Here is a 14019-nt window from a genome sequence, read left to right as displayed (position 1 = left end):
ACTGGCACCGTGCACCCACGGTGGGGGGTGGCAAGGGGGAAGTCTAGCCGCAGGAGGTGGTGATCGGTCCATGACAGGGGCGTAATAGTTGTGGCACCCCCACCGACATCATCACGCCACCGTCCAGACAAGAACACCAAGTCTGGGTTGTGGCCTCTCTCATGAGTCGGCCCAGAAATTATTTGCAACAGGTCCATGGCCGTCATGGAAGCCATGAACTCCCGAGCCAGTTCGGACGATCCTCCCAGGGACGGTAGATTAAAGTCGCCCAAGACCATGAGTCTTGGGAATTCAACCACCAACCCTGAGAGGACATCGAGTAGCTCGGGTAGGGCCGCCGCTGCACGATTAGGTGGTAGGTACGCCAGCAGCAGACCCAACTGCGCCCCTGGGCCGAATCTCAGTAGGAGAGACTCACAACCGACCATCTGAGGGACGGTGGTCTCTCGCGGGCTAAGGGATTCCCTGATGATAACTGCCACTCCCCCGCCCCTCCCATGAGCCCGGGGCTGGTGCAGTACCTGGAAACCTGGCGGGCAGAGGTCAACCAGAGGAACACCCCCCTCTGGGCCCAGCCAGGTTTCCGTGATGCAGGCCAGGTCCGCATGCTCACTCTCCACTAGGTCACGAATGAGGTGAGCTTTGTTAGCTGCGGACCTTGCATTCAGGTAGACCAGCCTTAGCATGGGAGGGTGCGCACCTTTGCTCCCGGGTCCTCCGGGGGAGAACAGAGGGTCGGAGCGTCTCACCGCCTCTTGTTGGGCTTATGCTGGAGGCCCCTTGCCGCCTTCTACAATCTACAAAAGACGTCTGTGTACGTAGGTCCTCGCCGTGGTGAGGCAGGATTCAATGGACTATTTTCAAGTCTCAAAAACTCCTTTTGGCAAAATTCAGCTTCAGCTAAGTCTCCCCGATTAAGATCTGCAAATGCCATCAAACAATTCTATTTTGCCAAAAGAGGTGAAGTAATACCGACTGCTTTGAAGCTATTTTAAACTGAAACCTTAACCTCAAATACCGAACCGTATGCCCAGGCGGGCCTTCGTCCTAGGGGAAAAAAAACAAACAAACAACGCCCCCCTCCCCAAATGCTCCAGATTAAATTTCTAAGAACTGTCCGTGCAAAGGAGTTGCCAACATCCTCTTTGAGGTAAAAATCAGATAGGCCTAAAATTTAAGATTAGAGCAGAGGTCTCCAACCTTTTGGGCACCAGGGACCAGTTCCGTCGTGAAATATTTTTCCACGGACCGCAGAGTGTGTGGTTTTGTGTGCTGCCTGCATCTCGCGGATGGGGCTTTGCTTGTTTGTGTGGACCGGTTGCTGGCATGCCGCAGCCCGCTACCGGGGTTGGGGACCCCTGCTCTAGGATTTTCTCTTAAGTCGGAAGAGCATCTTAGAACAAAAACTAATGCTCTGTGCCTCTGTGGGATATTATCAGAGTATCTACAAATCTTGGTTTAAGACCATGTTTCTCAACCGTGGCAACTTTACGATGTGTGGCCTTCAACTCCCAGAATTCAGCTGGGGAATTCTGGGAATTGAAGTCCACACATCTTAAAGTTGCCACGGTTGAGAAACACTGGACTAAGAACAAGGCCAACCGCAACTTTCCCAAAGATTTAATGGCATTGAATTTCAGGCCGAAGCAAGTATCTTGTCATAGACAAATGGAAGCTGGATGACAAAGGACTTCCAGGAATTATCCAATTCTCTCTCTCTTCACTGATATTTTCCTGACTAAGGAAAGCTCTGGGCTAGGCATAATATTTTGCCTTTGGCGTTACTGCAGGGGAGATACTGTAAAACCCCATGTGAGAAACGGGTCTTCCCACGTGGGCCTGGAGATGCCAAAACAGAGCAACGCACGTTATCCGTCTCTAGAGAATATTCTGTTTGCTGAAATCCTGCCTCTTTTACACCCGTACCCTGGGCCATCTGACAGGGCTTATACGCCCGTCCTTTTCTTTTGTTTTTCTCCATGTTGCTTAAAAGGCACAAATGTGGACGTGATTACTCATTGTTTTTTTTACAGGAGGCTTCTTAGTTTTCCCAACTCCTGTACAGCAAGGGTCCCCAACCTGCGGGCCATGGCCCGCTACCGGACCGTGGCCTATTGGCCACCGGGCCATGTGAATGGCTAGCTGTGCAGGCATTTGTGGCCCCACTTGCGTGAGCATCGACACAACCATCGTGGGGATTTCTGGCCCCACTCGTGCGAGCATCGCCACGAGCATTGCGGGAGTTCGCATCCCCATGCACAAGCGCTCACGTGCCCACACACTCAAATGCTCACGGTCCCTTTCGTACGAGCAGCGGGATGTTCGTGTGTGCGCATGCATTCATTCCTCCATAAAACCATCTCTTCTTTCTTCCCCCCCCTCCCTCCACGTCGGGCCGCCAAGCTTGGAGAACTCTGGCCTACAGCTCTGCCTTCTTTGCCAACAGTCCAAGTTTGGTTCCAACTGTAGTTCATTGTATTGATACCTGCATTGGTAATTAAGTGAAACCCACAGCCAGTTTTGTGCAGAGAGAATAGGATTCATTATTCAGAAGCAAAGCATGACAGGTGTTTCCACTCAGTTGTTGGCTGTACCTGTTGGTGCTGCCTTAAAATAGCTGCAGATTTTGTGGTGTTTTTAGTGTGGAAAGTATTCCTGAATAAATTAGTAAGGCACAGTTCGGATTTAGAATATTTCGCCTTCTCCTGGTTCCTTGTAGATGAGAAAGTTATTTTATTTGTATCCTTTTGCCTCTCTCTTTAATTAATAGTCCCATTAATAATGTCTACAATTTAATTTTGTCTGCTGAGGGTACTTAATGCTTACACACACACACACACACACACACACACACACACCGAGGAAGCTAAGGTTGTAAGTAGCAGAAAACCTTTTAATATCTATTTCGTTATTTTTCTTTTTCTAAATCTTAAGGGTCTACTACACTGGTGTTATACGACTCTAATTATAATTATAACTGAGCCCTGATTGTGCAGTGGTTAGAATGTAGTATTGCAGGCTAATTCTGCCCACTGCCAGCTGTTCGATCCTGACCAGGTCAAGATTGACTCAGCCTTCCATCCTTCTGAGGTCAGTAAAATGAGGACCCAGAATGTTGGGGGCAAAAGGCTGACTCTGTAAACCGCTTAGAGAGGGTTGTAAAGCACTGTGAAGCGGTATATAAGTCTAAATGCTAATACTATTGCTATAATTAGACATAGATTTATATTTTGAATGCCAAGGTCATGTGACCTTGTGCACTGTGATTTCTTTCCAGGACTTTTGAGATTTTTTTTTTACATGTCCACAACATAGGATAAAATGTTCTCTCTGTCTCATGGCACTTTCAGCATGTGTTATGATATGATTAATCTAGTTTAGGAATGATCGATGGAGTTATATGCCATCTATAGGTACGCCATCTGTATGTCCTTTATACTAGTTTCCTCTTTCTCTTACATTATAACTTGGGATAAATTGCGCAGATTTATTCCAGAGTTCTTGGTCCCAGACAATTTTTGAGTAGTAAATGGTGAGGTTTATTTTGTTTCCAGGAAAGGTCACGGTTTCCAAAGGCGTATTAGCTAAAAGCTATAATCTCTTAATTGCAGCACCCAGAAAAAAAACAACATACTGATGAATTTTCGTGGGAGAGAAGCAAGCAACTACAATGCAGTTTCTCTGGGTTTTTGTTCTGTTTTGCAAAAAAAGAAAAAAAAGGGGTGTGTGTGAATGGTGCGTAAGCCTTTGTTTAGGCTTAAGACATCAAAGCACTCATTAATTCTCTAATCTGTCAGAAGGACACCCCCAGCCCACCTACTTCAGTGATGCCAGTGCTCGCTTAGTTCAAGGCCTTTGTGGCAGAAAATAATTTCGCTCAGGCCTAATGCTGTTAAGAACATTCGTTTTGATTTATTTATTTTTCTTAGCCAAGGCTATTCAAATAATAGAGCAATCTTCCGACACTCTCCTGTTGGAACAACTAACATTATCAAGCAGTCGCATTAATATAAATTTAAAAAGGCTCTTTAAAAAGAGCCTTGGTGGAGCAGTGGGCTAATGCCTCCTTAAGTAACACCAGCTGCTTGCCATTAGTGCAGGTTCGCGTCCCACCAGGCTCAAGGTTGACTCAGCCTTCCATCCTTCCGAGGTAGGTAAAATGAGGACCCAGATTGTTGGGGGCAATTAAGCTGACTTTGTAATAATGCCGCTTGGGGGTGTGTGTGAAAGCCCTAACAAGCAGGCATATACATAGAATGAAGGCTACTGCTAAGCTTGTAAGCCGCCCTGAGTCTTCGGAGAAGGGCGGGATATAAATGGGATTAAAAAAAATACTTCAGAAAGCGGGCAGTGCCACGTAGCAATGTTTTGCAGAAGTTACTGAGCGGAGACGCAAAGCCTTTTTCATCAATCAGGAGAATAACCCACAAGAAAGAAAGAGGGAAGAATGGGGCAGAAGGGCAGAAGCCCAGCAGATCTAGTGGTTGTTATTGACCTGGAAACCTGGAGACTGAGTTAGATGAGGAGGGGGTGGGGAGGAGACCCAACACCTGTGTGGACCTGGTGGTGGTCGTGGTAGGGAAAGGCCTGTGGGGGCCCGGTGGGGGGAAACCTACGGAAACCCAATGGGGGAGAGCTAGGCAAGGGAGGGGCTGCAGCATCCCTGAAGTTGGTTGTAAGGAGGAACAACCGTGGGGGGGCATTGGAGCAGCCCTAACTTTCGGATCGGATTGCAAGTAGGGGGGGTTTTTTGGGTTGGGGAGGGGGTCCGTCATGTGTTTGAATATTCAGTAAGTGACCCGTCATGAAGTGAGGACTACCTGTAGCTTGTTTAATGTTAATCCATGCTTATCTGGCTATTGCTTGCTGGAGGATATGTGTTCAGGGTTTTTTTGTTTCCTTCGTAGAGTTTTTACTGTCTTATGAATGGTGTGTAAATGTGCTTCATCTCTGCGTGTCTGGTGATGCCAGGCCAACAATCAAAGCAGGAAATAATACCTAATGAAGGAACTACCAAGGAGAAAAGCCCACCCCACCCCACCCCACCCACACTGGCCGGGGGCTGGACTAGAAGGCCTTCAAGGTCCCTTCCAGCTTCTCTTTCTGTTCTGTTCTGTTCCGTTATTCTATTCTATTCTATTCTATTCTATTCTATTCTATTCTATTCTATTCTATTCTATTCTATTCTATTCTATTCTATTCTATTCTATTCTATTCCATACCATTCCATTCTTCTAATTCTATTCTATTCTATTCTATTCTATTCTATTCTATTCTATTCTATTCTATTCTATTCTATTCTATTCTATTCTATTCTATTCCATTCCATTCCATTCCATTCCATTCCATTCCATTCTTCTAATTCTATTCTATTCCATTCCATTCCATTCCATTCCATTCCATTCCATTCCATTCCATTCCATCCCATCCCATCCCATCCCATCCCATCTCTATTTTCTAGTGCTTTTTACTGTGCTGTCTAGATTTGCCATGGCTTTCCTCCCCAGGAGCAAGCATCTTTTAATTTCTTAGCTGCAGTCCCCATCTGCGGTGATCTTGGAGCCCAAGAAAATAAAATCTGTCACTACCTCCAATTCTTCCCCATCTATTTGCCAGGAATTGAGAGGGCCAGATGCCATGATCTTGGTTTTCTTAATGTTAAGTTTCAACCCAACTTTTGCACTCTCCTTCTTCAGCTATTTGCACATGGTGGGTGTCAAAATATCCTTCCATTTTTTCCCTGCGCAGAGCATTCTTCCTGCTGTCAGCATATGTGGCATCAAAAATGTTGGTTTTATTGTTTTAACATCTTGTTATCTTGTCTAAACTCAGATTCACAAGCTGGCTGGCCATATAAATGGATTAAATGCACCCATGAATGAAAAGATTTAGCATATCTGAATCCAAACCAAGGCTGGGAAAATTGTTCTTCTGGAAATGAGGGTTGTTATTATTGTTATTATTTTTAATAAAAAATATTGCAGGATATTAAAAGATATTTTTCCCCTTTCAGTGACTATTTCAACAAGCACCTTTTTTGATGGCATATTGGTCACGGGACTTTATACATCGACCAGTGTTCAAACTTCTCAGAGCATTGGCGGATCCAGTGCATTTGGATTTGGTAAGTCCAATCTTTTTTCTTGGAAAAAATTAATTATGATAATTAACCTAACAGTGTTCACTTTTATTTCGTTTTAGAGAATGTCCACTTTGACTAAGCACAGGTGGAGAAATAATTCGTGGTACGGTATTATACTATCTGGGTTGCAGCAATTCAGGCAGCCACTAGATGGCAGCCAAGAGATGAAGAAAAATCTCCTTGCTGCCATCTAATGGTTGACAGATTTTGTAGCCCTGCTCCTATGCTGCTATTCTCGTCAATGGGAAACTCATCCTAGAGGCTATTTAGCCCCACAGTCATGTCCCTAAAAGGTTAACATATGTCAAAACATTCAGAGGCAAAGAGCATTTAAATCGTGGCCCAGCTGGGGATTCAGGAAACAAGTTGTCCATTGCTTTTGTAATTGGTAATTTAAGCAGGCAGGGGTTAAGAAGCAATGCAAACTTAACAGACAGACACGGAAGAACTAGAGAGACATGGTGTCCTGCTTCATATCTAATGAAAACTGTTTCTTTTGGACTTAGCGTCATGCTTGAAGCCATCTAATACAGCTTGCATCCGTGGTCGCTTCCTGTAAAGGGGTGACATTGGGGTATTTAAAAGACCCTTGTTCCCAAGGAAATGCCATCCGTCCATTTGGGACAAATGAGCCCTGCTGTGGGTCTGTAGTCTGTGTGACAGGAAACGACTTGATGGCAACATTTTTTTTTTAAGCTCTCCTGTCCTCTGGAACAGCTTTCCCTCCAAATTTCCCATCCTCATTGTAATGTAGTGGGTCCGACGCAAGGAAGAGATGCCAGCCGGAGTACGTGTCCAGCTCTTTATTGTGTGTGGGGGGGTGCATACTGGAGAACAAGGGCTACCTGGCCTCCTTATATACCTGGCCAGGTAGGCGGTTAGCCAATGGGGTTGGCCCTAGGTTTCCCGCCAAAACTGGGTTTCCCGCCAAAACTGTCCAGGCCAACGCCCCCTAGTGGCCGCTGCTATGCAGATGCCTGCACCTGGATACATAACACTCATGGCCTTCTGGAGACTTGCAAAAACTTGGATTTTCCCAGAAGCCTTGGGGACTGATCCATGTAGAGCTACTGACCACCACCACCAATGGTTTCACTAATGTGAAACTAGTATAGTATTGCAGACTGCCCTATAATACTGTATTTTGAGATTGGCCTAATTTTTGCATGCTGTACATCCACCCCCCCCCCGAGTCCTAGTCAACTGAAAGTAATAAATAAATCCAATTAGTCAGAAGCATTTTGAAGAAGTATATGGACAAACCCTAATGTGTGCTTTGAGCCAAATCTGGCGCTTAGAAAATTGATTACTTTGAATGAGAAACATTGACGCAGTGTCAGCACCTAGTTTCGTGCTTTTAAGACAAGACAAGATAAAATAAGATAAGATAAGATGAGATAAGATAACCTTTATTGTTATTTTTTAACACTGAGCACAACAGCGCACATCAAAAATGAAATTTAGTTGAATGGAATGGAATGGAATAGAACAGAACAGAACAGAACAGCAGAACAGAACAGAACAGAACAGAACAGAACAGAATAGAATAGAATAGAATAGAATAGAATACAGAGTAGAGAACAGAACAGAACAGAACAGAACAGAACAGAACAGAATAGAATAGAATAGAATAGAATAGAATAGAATAGAATAGAATAGAATAGAATATATGGAATGGAATGGAATGGAAAAGAAAAGAAAAGAAAATATGGAATGGAATAAAATAGAATAGAAAATATGGAATAGAATAGAATAGAATTACAGAATAGAATTACAGAATAGAATAGAATAGAATAGAATAGAATAGAATAGAATAGAATAGAATAGAATAGAATAGAATAGAATAGAAAATATGGAAGAGGATGGAAGGGAAGGGAATGTATCAGAACAGAATAGAATATTTAAACTTATAATGTAATATTATAGGTATTTATAGAAGGCATTTCAAATATTCTGAAGCTATGAATTCCCCCACTTTTATGCATATAAATTAATATTTCGGTGCTATGCTGTTTTACCCTTTATGTTTGAAAAAGGAATGTTCTTTTTTTGTATGGATTTTATTAGTTTTTATAGGGTTAGGAATAAACTGGGGTCGGGGTTGGGGTTGGGATTTGGGTTAGGGTTAGGGTTGGGGCTGGGGTTGGGGGTTTTTCCGAATAACATTTTCATTATTTAGCAACCAGCATAATGTCTGGGTGCATGTATTTAACTAACAATAATAGATATAGTTAATTGCCATAAACAAGTGTGGAAAACAGTCATAACTCACTTTTTTCACTGCCTTTGTAACATTGAACGGTCGCTACATGAACTGTTGTAAGTCGAGAACTATTCAAGTGTACACGTGTGTGTGTGTGTGTGTGTGTGTGTGTGCGCGCGCGCGTGTGTGTGCGTGCTTGTGTGTGTGTTAGGGTTAAGGGACTTCCTCGCAGCTGCATTTGAAGGGCCCTCTGCGCTGTTTCCTGCAGCTTTTCCCGAGAGAGAACTGCCCTTAGTTGCAGCATTTAAATAAAGTTTAGGCTGTGCCAAGCCACATTTTTGATACCGTTTCTCTATAAATGAAATTGAAATGGCTCCACTTCTCTCTCTCGTTTACTTTGTGACAAACCAAATGGGTTTTAGGAACCCACACCAGAAACCCCTGCCAGAAACCAAACAGATGGTCAAGTGGGAAGAAAATGACCCAGGGCATTCTCATTAGAACAGTTGGGGGAAAAAAAATTTAAAAGGTCCCCCATTTGCCTGGCGCTGTATCTAATACTCTTTGAACTGCCCCATTTCAGCTACAAGTCGACAATCTCCAAGTCTATTTTAATGGGGATTATCAAACACAATTTGCCCAGAAGACTTTACCAGCTCTCTACTGCTAATTATCCCAAGTTTAAATAATCACAGAGTTGTGGAATAATTGGAAAGAAATCCTGTTCTCTTGCCAGTGCCTAATTACTAATTAACAGGAGATAAAATATCGGTGTAGCGTCATGGCTGGAAGAATCTGTTAACAGTTAATTAAATTGTGAAGGGTCCAAAGTGACGCTGGTCAGCCACGTTTAGATTTTCAGTCTTAACTTGGTAAATTCCCTCACTGCGGTCCACTTTCTGAGTCAGTTATAAGGATGCTGAGAGTGAAAATTACAAAGTCCATGTAATATACTTAATATACTTATGACCCCCCCCCCAAAAAAAAGTTCCTTTGAAGTATATAAACGTTCATTGCCCTGGAATTTATGAATAATATTTTAGAATGAGAGCATTAGTGCTCAAGACGATTGGCTTCAAGTCCCAGAAATCTCCAGCCAATAATGGCCACTGGTGAGAATTCTGGGAATTGAAGGCAGCGTATAAAAAAGTCACCTAAATTAGGAAAACGTTGATCTGTTAGCAGTTAGTATTTTTCCAGCATTAAGTGCGCACATCTTCAGTAGCAAGTTTCGGAAACGTTGTAGTAGATAGTATCAATAAATACTTGTAATTTCCAGTTCTAATTTCCTAATAGTTACAAATTGCTTTATTTACACAGTTATCTACCACCTCAAAGTCTTTAGCCTCTGGGAGTTTCTACAGCTTTTCAGGCATTAAAAGTAGCAGTAAGAATAAAAATACATTTAAAAAATAAACCTCCATTAACAATATAACAAGTGATAATAACATACACACGCATATGTATATGATATTCTGAGGAGGAGGAGGACAATGGCCTTGGCATCTTTTGTGCTGAGCTTAGCTTTCTTGTAGACCTTGCAGTACCCAACCAGGTAACCTCAACGGTACTAAAAGGGAGTGAGGTTTCCTGGATGCTTTATTCGGGAATCATGTTTTATTGAGAAACGCCAGAAGGCCACTTGGAAACTTCAGCTGGTCCAGAATGCAGCACTGTGCACAATAATGTTGTTGTTGTTAGTTGCAAAGCCGTGTCCGACCCATCGCGACCCCATGGATGACATTCCTCCAGGCCTTCCTGTCCTCTACCATCTTCTGGAGTCCATCTAAGCTCACGCCTACTGCTTCAGTGACTCCATCCAGCCACCTCCTTCTCTGTCGTCCCCTTCTTCTCTTGCCCTCAACCTTTCCCAGCATTAGGCTCTTCTCCAGTGAGTCCTTCCATTAGGTGGCCAAAGTATTTGAGTTTTAGCTTCAGGATCTGGCCTTCTAAAGAGCAGTCAGGGTTGATCTCCTCTAGGATTGGCCAGTTTGATCGCCTTGCAGTCCAAGGGACTTGCAGGAGTCTTCTCCAGCACCCTAGTTCGAAGGTTTCAATAATAGGGGCCCCTAGATTTGTCCGCATAACACTTCCGTTGTGCAAGCTGCACTGGCTTCCATTTTCTTTCTGGGTGCAATTCAAGATGTGACTCATCCAATTTAAAGCTCTATATGACCCGGCGCCATCTTAGCTGCAGGGCCATCTTTTCCTAAGGAAATCTACCCATCCTATCCGGTCGGATAAGGTGGGCCCTTTCCACATCTCTTCCTTTAAATACTGCCATTTTTGGGGGAGCTAAGATGAGTGTCATTTCCATGGCAGCCTCTGCCCTATGGAAGATCCTTCCCCGTTGAGGTTTGCCAGGTCTCCCCTTCCCACCCCCAGCCTTCTGAAAACCACTGGAGAACTGGATTTCCACCCCCCCTCCCCAAACTCTAGGAGAAGATGAAGTGACTGCACACATCAGAATTTCGACTTGGCACTGGTTCCTTTTTTTTAACTTTCCGCAATTTGTTTGGTTCTTTAGATTTAACAAAAGGGACGCAGTGGGTTAGGACGCTGAGCTTGTCGATCAGAAGGTCGTCAGTTTGGCGGGTCGAATCCTGAGTGCCGTGTAGCAGAGTGAGCGCCTGTTTCTCATCCCAGCTTCTGCCAACCTAGCAGTTCGAAAGCACATAAAAATGCAAGTAGAAAAATAGGGACCACTCCGGTGGGAAGGTAACAGCGTTCCGTGTGCCTTTGGTGTCTAGTCATGCCGGCCACATGACCACAGAGACGTCCTTGGACACCGCTGGCTCTTCGGCTTTGAAACGGAGATGAGCACCGGCCCCTAGAGTCGGAAACGACTAGCACGCATGTGCGGGGGAACTTTTACATTTACCTTTAGATTTAACAGGGTTTTTTTATGCTGTTTTAACTTTTGATTAGGAGTGACCCAGGATTGGTTATAAGTTGTGTGTCTATGGAAATAATAAACAAATTACAAATATTTTGTTGTTTCCCCCCCAGCTCACGATTAGATGAATTGATTTCTGATTTTTATTGCTGTTGTGCTATGATTATATAGTGTGCACTGCCTGGATTTGTTCTGCAATCTGTCAGTGCGCAGACATAGTCATAAATAGCTAAATAAACCAATGTTGTCGAATAGGATAGCACTAACCCTCCACTGAGATCGTAAGGGAGTTTTTCCGAAGAGCTAAAAATAGAAGGAAAGGTTTTAAAAGAGAATATAACATTCTCTCATCCGTCGAAATGTCAGGTTTAGTTAGCACTTGGCTAAATATAATAGCTGCATGTCTAGGAGCAAATAAATATGATATTTGACATGTCATTGATGTTACAGAATAGCACATTCTAGATTCAACCTATTGTAGAGCTAGATGTAAGAGCTTCGTGTCTAGATGCCAATGTTCTTAATTACCACTTTGGGATCGAAGAATAAGCTAGAATATTGGAAGATTTTGTGAAAGAACTGTGCACTGCTTCACAAAGCCTATTCATTTACAATTGGCTTGTCCTATTAGTGTGAAAGCTCACATTAGAAATGGTTTTGTAATAATATACAGAGCAGAGATCCTACAGAATTTTATATATTTATTAACATTATGTGCCCATTGCCTCCAGTCTTGATTTTCGGGGCAGCGTGCAGCAAAGCCGGAGAATTGAACAAGAACATTAAACAAGAACAAATAAAGCTGGGGGTAGAGACAAAGCAAAATACACACAAAAGCGACATTGGACTGCTCGCCATCAATTCAGTTAGGGCAGAATGCAGGGTGGGACAAAAGAGTTTTGACACTGCCAGTCCAAAAAAAAAACAAACCAAAAACCTTTTGCAAATAAATGATGGTTCTTCGCTTGTCGATTTTGTCAAAATTTGGGAGCAATAAATTAAGAGTCCTTGGTTCTCTCTGCGGGTGCTTCGTGTTCAGTTCTGAAAAGGTGCTCTGGAAGATGCAGAGGCCTGAACGAAACACCTCTCTGCAGCTCTTTAAAGCAACTGCATCTTTCCCCAAAGACTGTGCTACATTCTGTGGCCCAAGAGGTTAGAATGGAGCATTGGAGGCTAACTCTGCCAACTGCCAGCAGTTCGATCCTGACCAGCTCAAGGTTGACTCAGCCTTCCCTCCTTCTGAGGTTGGTAAAATGAGGACCCAGATTGTTGGGGGCGAAAGGCTGACTCTATAAACCCCTTAGAGAGGGCTGTGAAGCCCTGTAAAGAGGTATATAAGTCTTAAGTGCTACATTCCTCTCTATTCCAAAAGACATTTTTGGACTAAAAATCTGAATCGATGCACAGCCCTTGATGACCCAAGAAACAAAACAATTGTGCAGCTCCTTTAAAAGGTTTATCGGCAGGAAAATATTGTTTATGTTTATGTTTGTTTATGTTTTATTTAATTTATATACCGCCCTTCTCCCTGGGGACTCAGGGCGGTTCACAGGGCATATAAATAAAAATACAATACTATACAAAAGTTAAAACAAAGATTAAATCAGTGCCCAATTAAAAAACAATAATACAATCTAAAATGACAATTTAAAACCCAACTCCCCCATCAGGCCAGACCGGCCAATTCAAACAAATGGGTCTTCAGACCACGACGGAAAGTTCGGAGGTCCGATGCCGTCCGGAGCTCCACCGGCAGTTGGTTCCACAAAGCCGGGGCACCCACAGAGAAGGCTCTCCCCCTGGGGGCCGCCAGTCGGCATTCCCTGACCGGAGGCACCCTGAGGAGGCCCTCTCTGTGGGAACGCACAGGGCGGAGGGGAGTTGAAGCCGGCAGCAGGTGGTCCCCGAGGTACCCCGGACCCATGCCATGTAGGGACTTAAAGATCATAACTAAGACCTTGAACCTCACCCGGAAGACAACTGGTAACCAATGCAGCTCGCGGAGCAAAGGTGTAACATGGGAGTACCGGGAAACTCCCAAGACAACTCTCGCGGCCGCATTCTGTACCAGTTGGAGCCTCCGAGTGGTCTTCAAGGGAAGCCCCATGTAGAGAGCATTACAGTAGTCAAGGCGAGAGGTCACGAGCGCATGAGTGACCGTGCACAGGGCATCCCGGTCCAGATAGGGCCGCAACTGGCGCACCAGGCGAACCTGGGCAAAAGCCCCCCTAGTCACGGCCACTACATGATCTTCTAGGGTAAGCCGTGAATCTAGGAGGACTCCCAAGTTGATTCCCCGAGCCCAAAACCTCTGCTGCTAAGCAAGGAGTATAAATCCTTCCGTTCCCCCGCCATCCAGTCAGAGCTGAAGAAGCTTCTGGGATGAGAAGCGAAATGTCTTCGAAGAAAAACAAAAAAAGTCCAGTTGCCTCCTGAAAAAAAAAAGCTCCTTTGGGACAACACTGACCCAGATGGCTGCGAATCTCCATGGACATGTGCTAATAAAATAATAAGCATTCTTGTGAGAGTGATTTCAAATCAAATTCCGGAATGTACGTATTCCCTGGCAATATTTCTTCTTCCCAACCGTTCATTAAAGAAGTTGGCTCGGAATTTCACCTCCAGCTACAATTTTATATTTACGTGGCATACACTTAACGTATAGGTCAATATTTTCCCCCCCTGTTTTAATATCAGGGGTAGGCAACCTTGGCTCTTTTATGACTCGTGGACTTCAACTCCCAGAATTCCTGAGCCAGCATGGCTCAGCTTGGAAAC

At 44.1% G+C, this 14019-nt stretch overlaps 1 protein-coding gene across 1 annotated transcript in view; it reads left to right on the top strand.

Annotated features, from left to right (window-relative positions):
• Nucleotides 1–2134: 2134 nt before the first annotated feature.
• The window catches only part of RELN (reelin), a gene marked incomplete at its 5' end in the record, with an annotated part of 292461 nt that continues 280576 nt past the window's right edge, over nt 2135–14019 (top strand). Inside the window, 2 exons of the mRNA XM_083366535.1 lie at nt 2135–2324; nt 6014–6124. Coding sequence (XP_083222661.1) covers nt 2135–2324; nt 6014–6124 — 301 coding nt within the window. The remainder of the gene's footprint in view (nt 2325–6013; nt 6125–14019) is intronic.

The sequence above is a fragment of the Vipera ursinii genome, assembly GCF_947247035.1.
Source record: "Vipera ursinii genome assembly, chromosome: 6".
NCBI classification, from domain to species: Eukaryota; Metazoa; Chordata; class Lepidosauria; order Squamata; family Viperidae; genus Vipera; species Vipera ursinii.
This window is presented reverse-complemented; position numbering and strand designations above follow the sequence as displayed.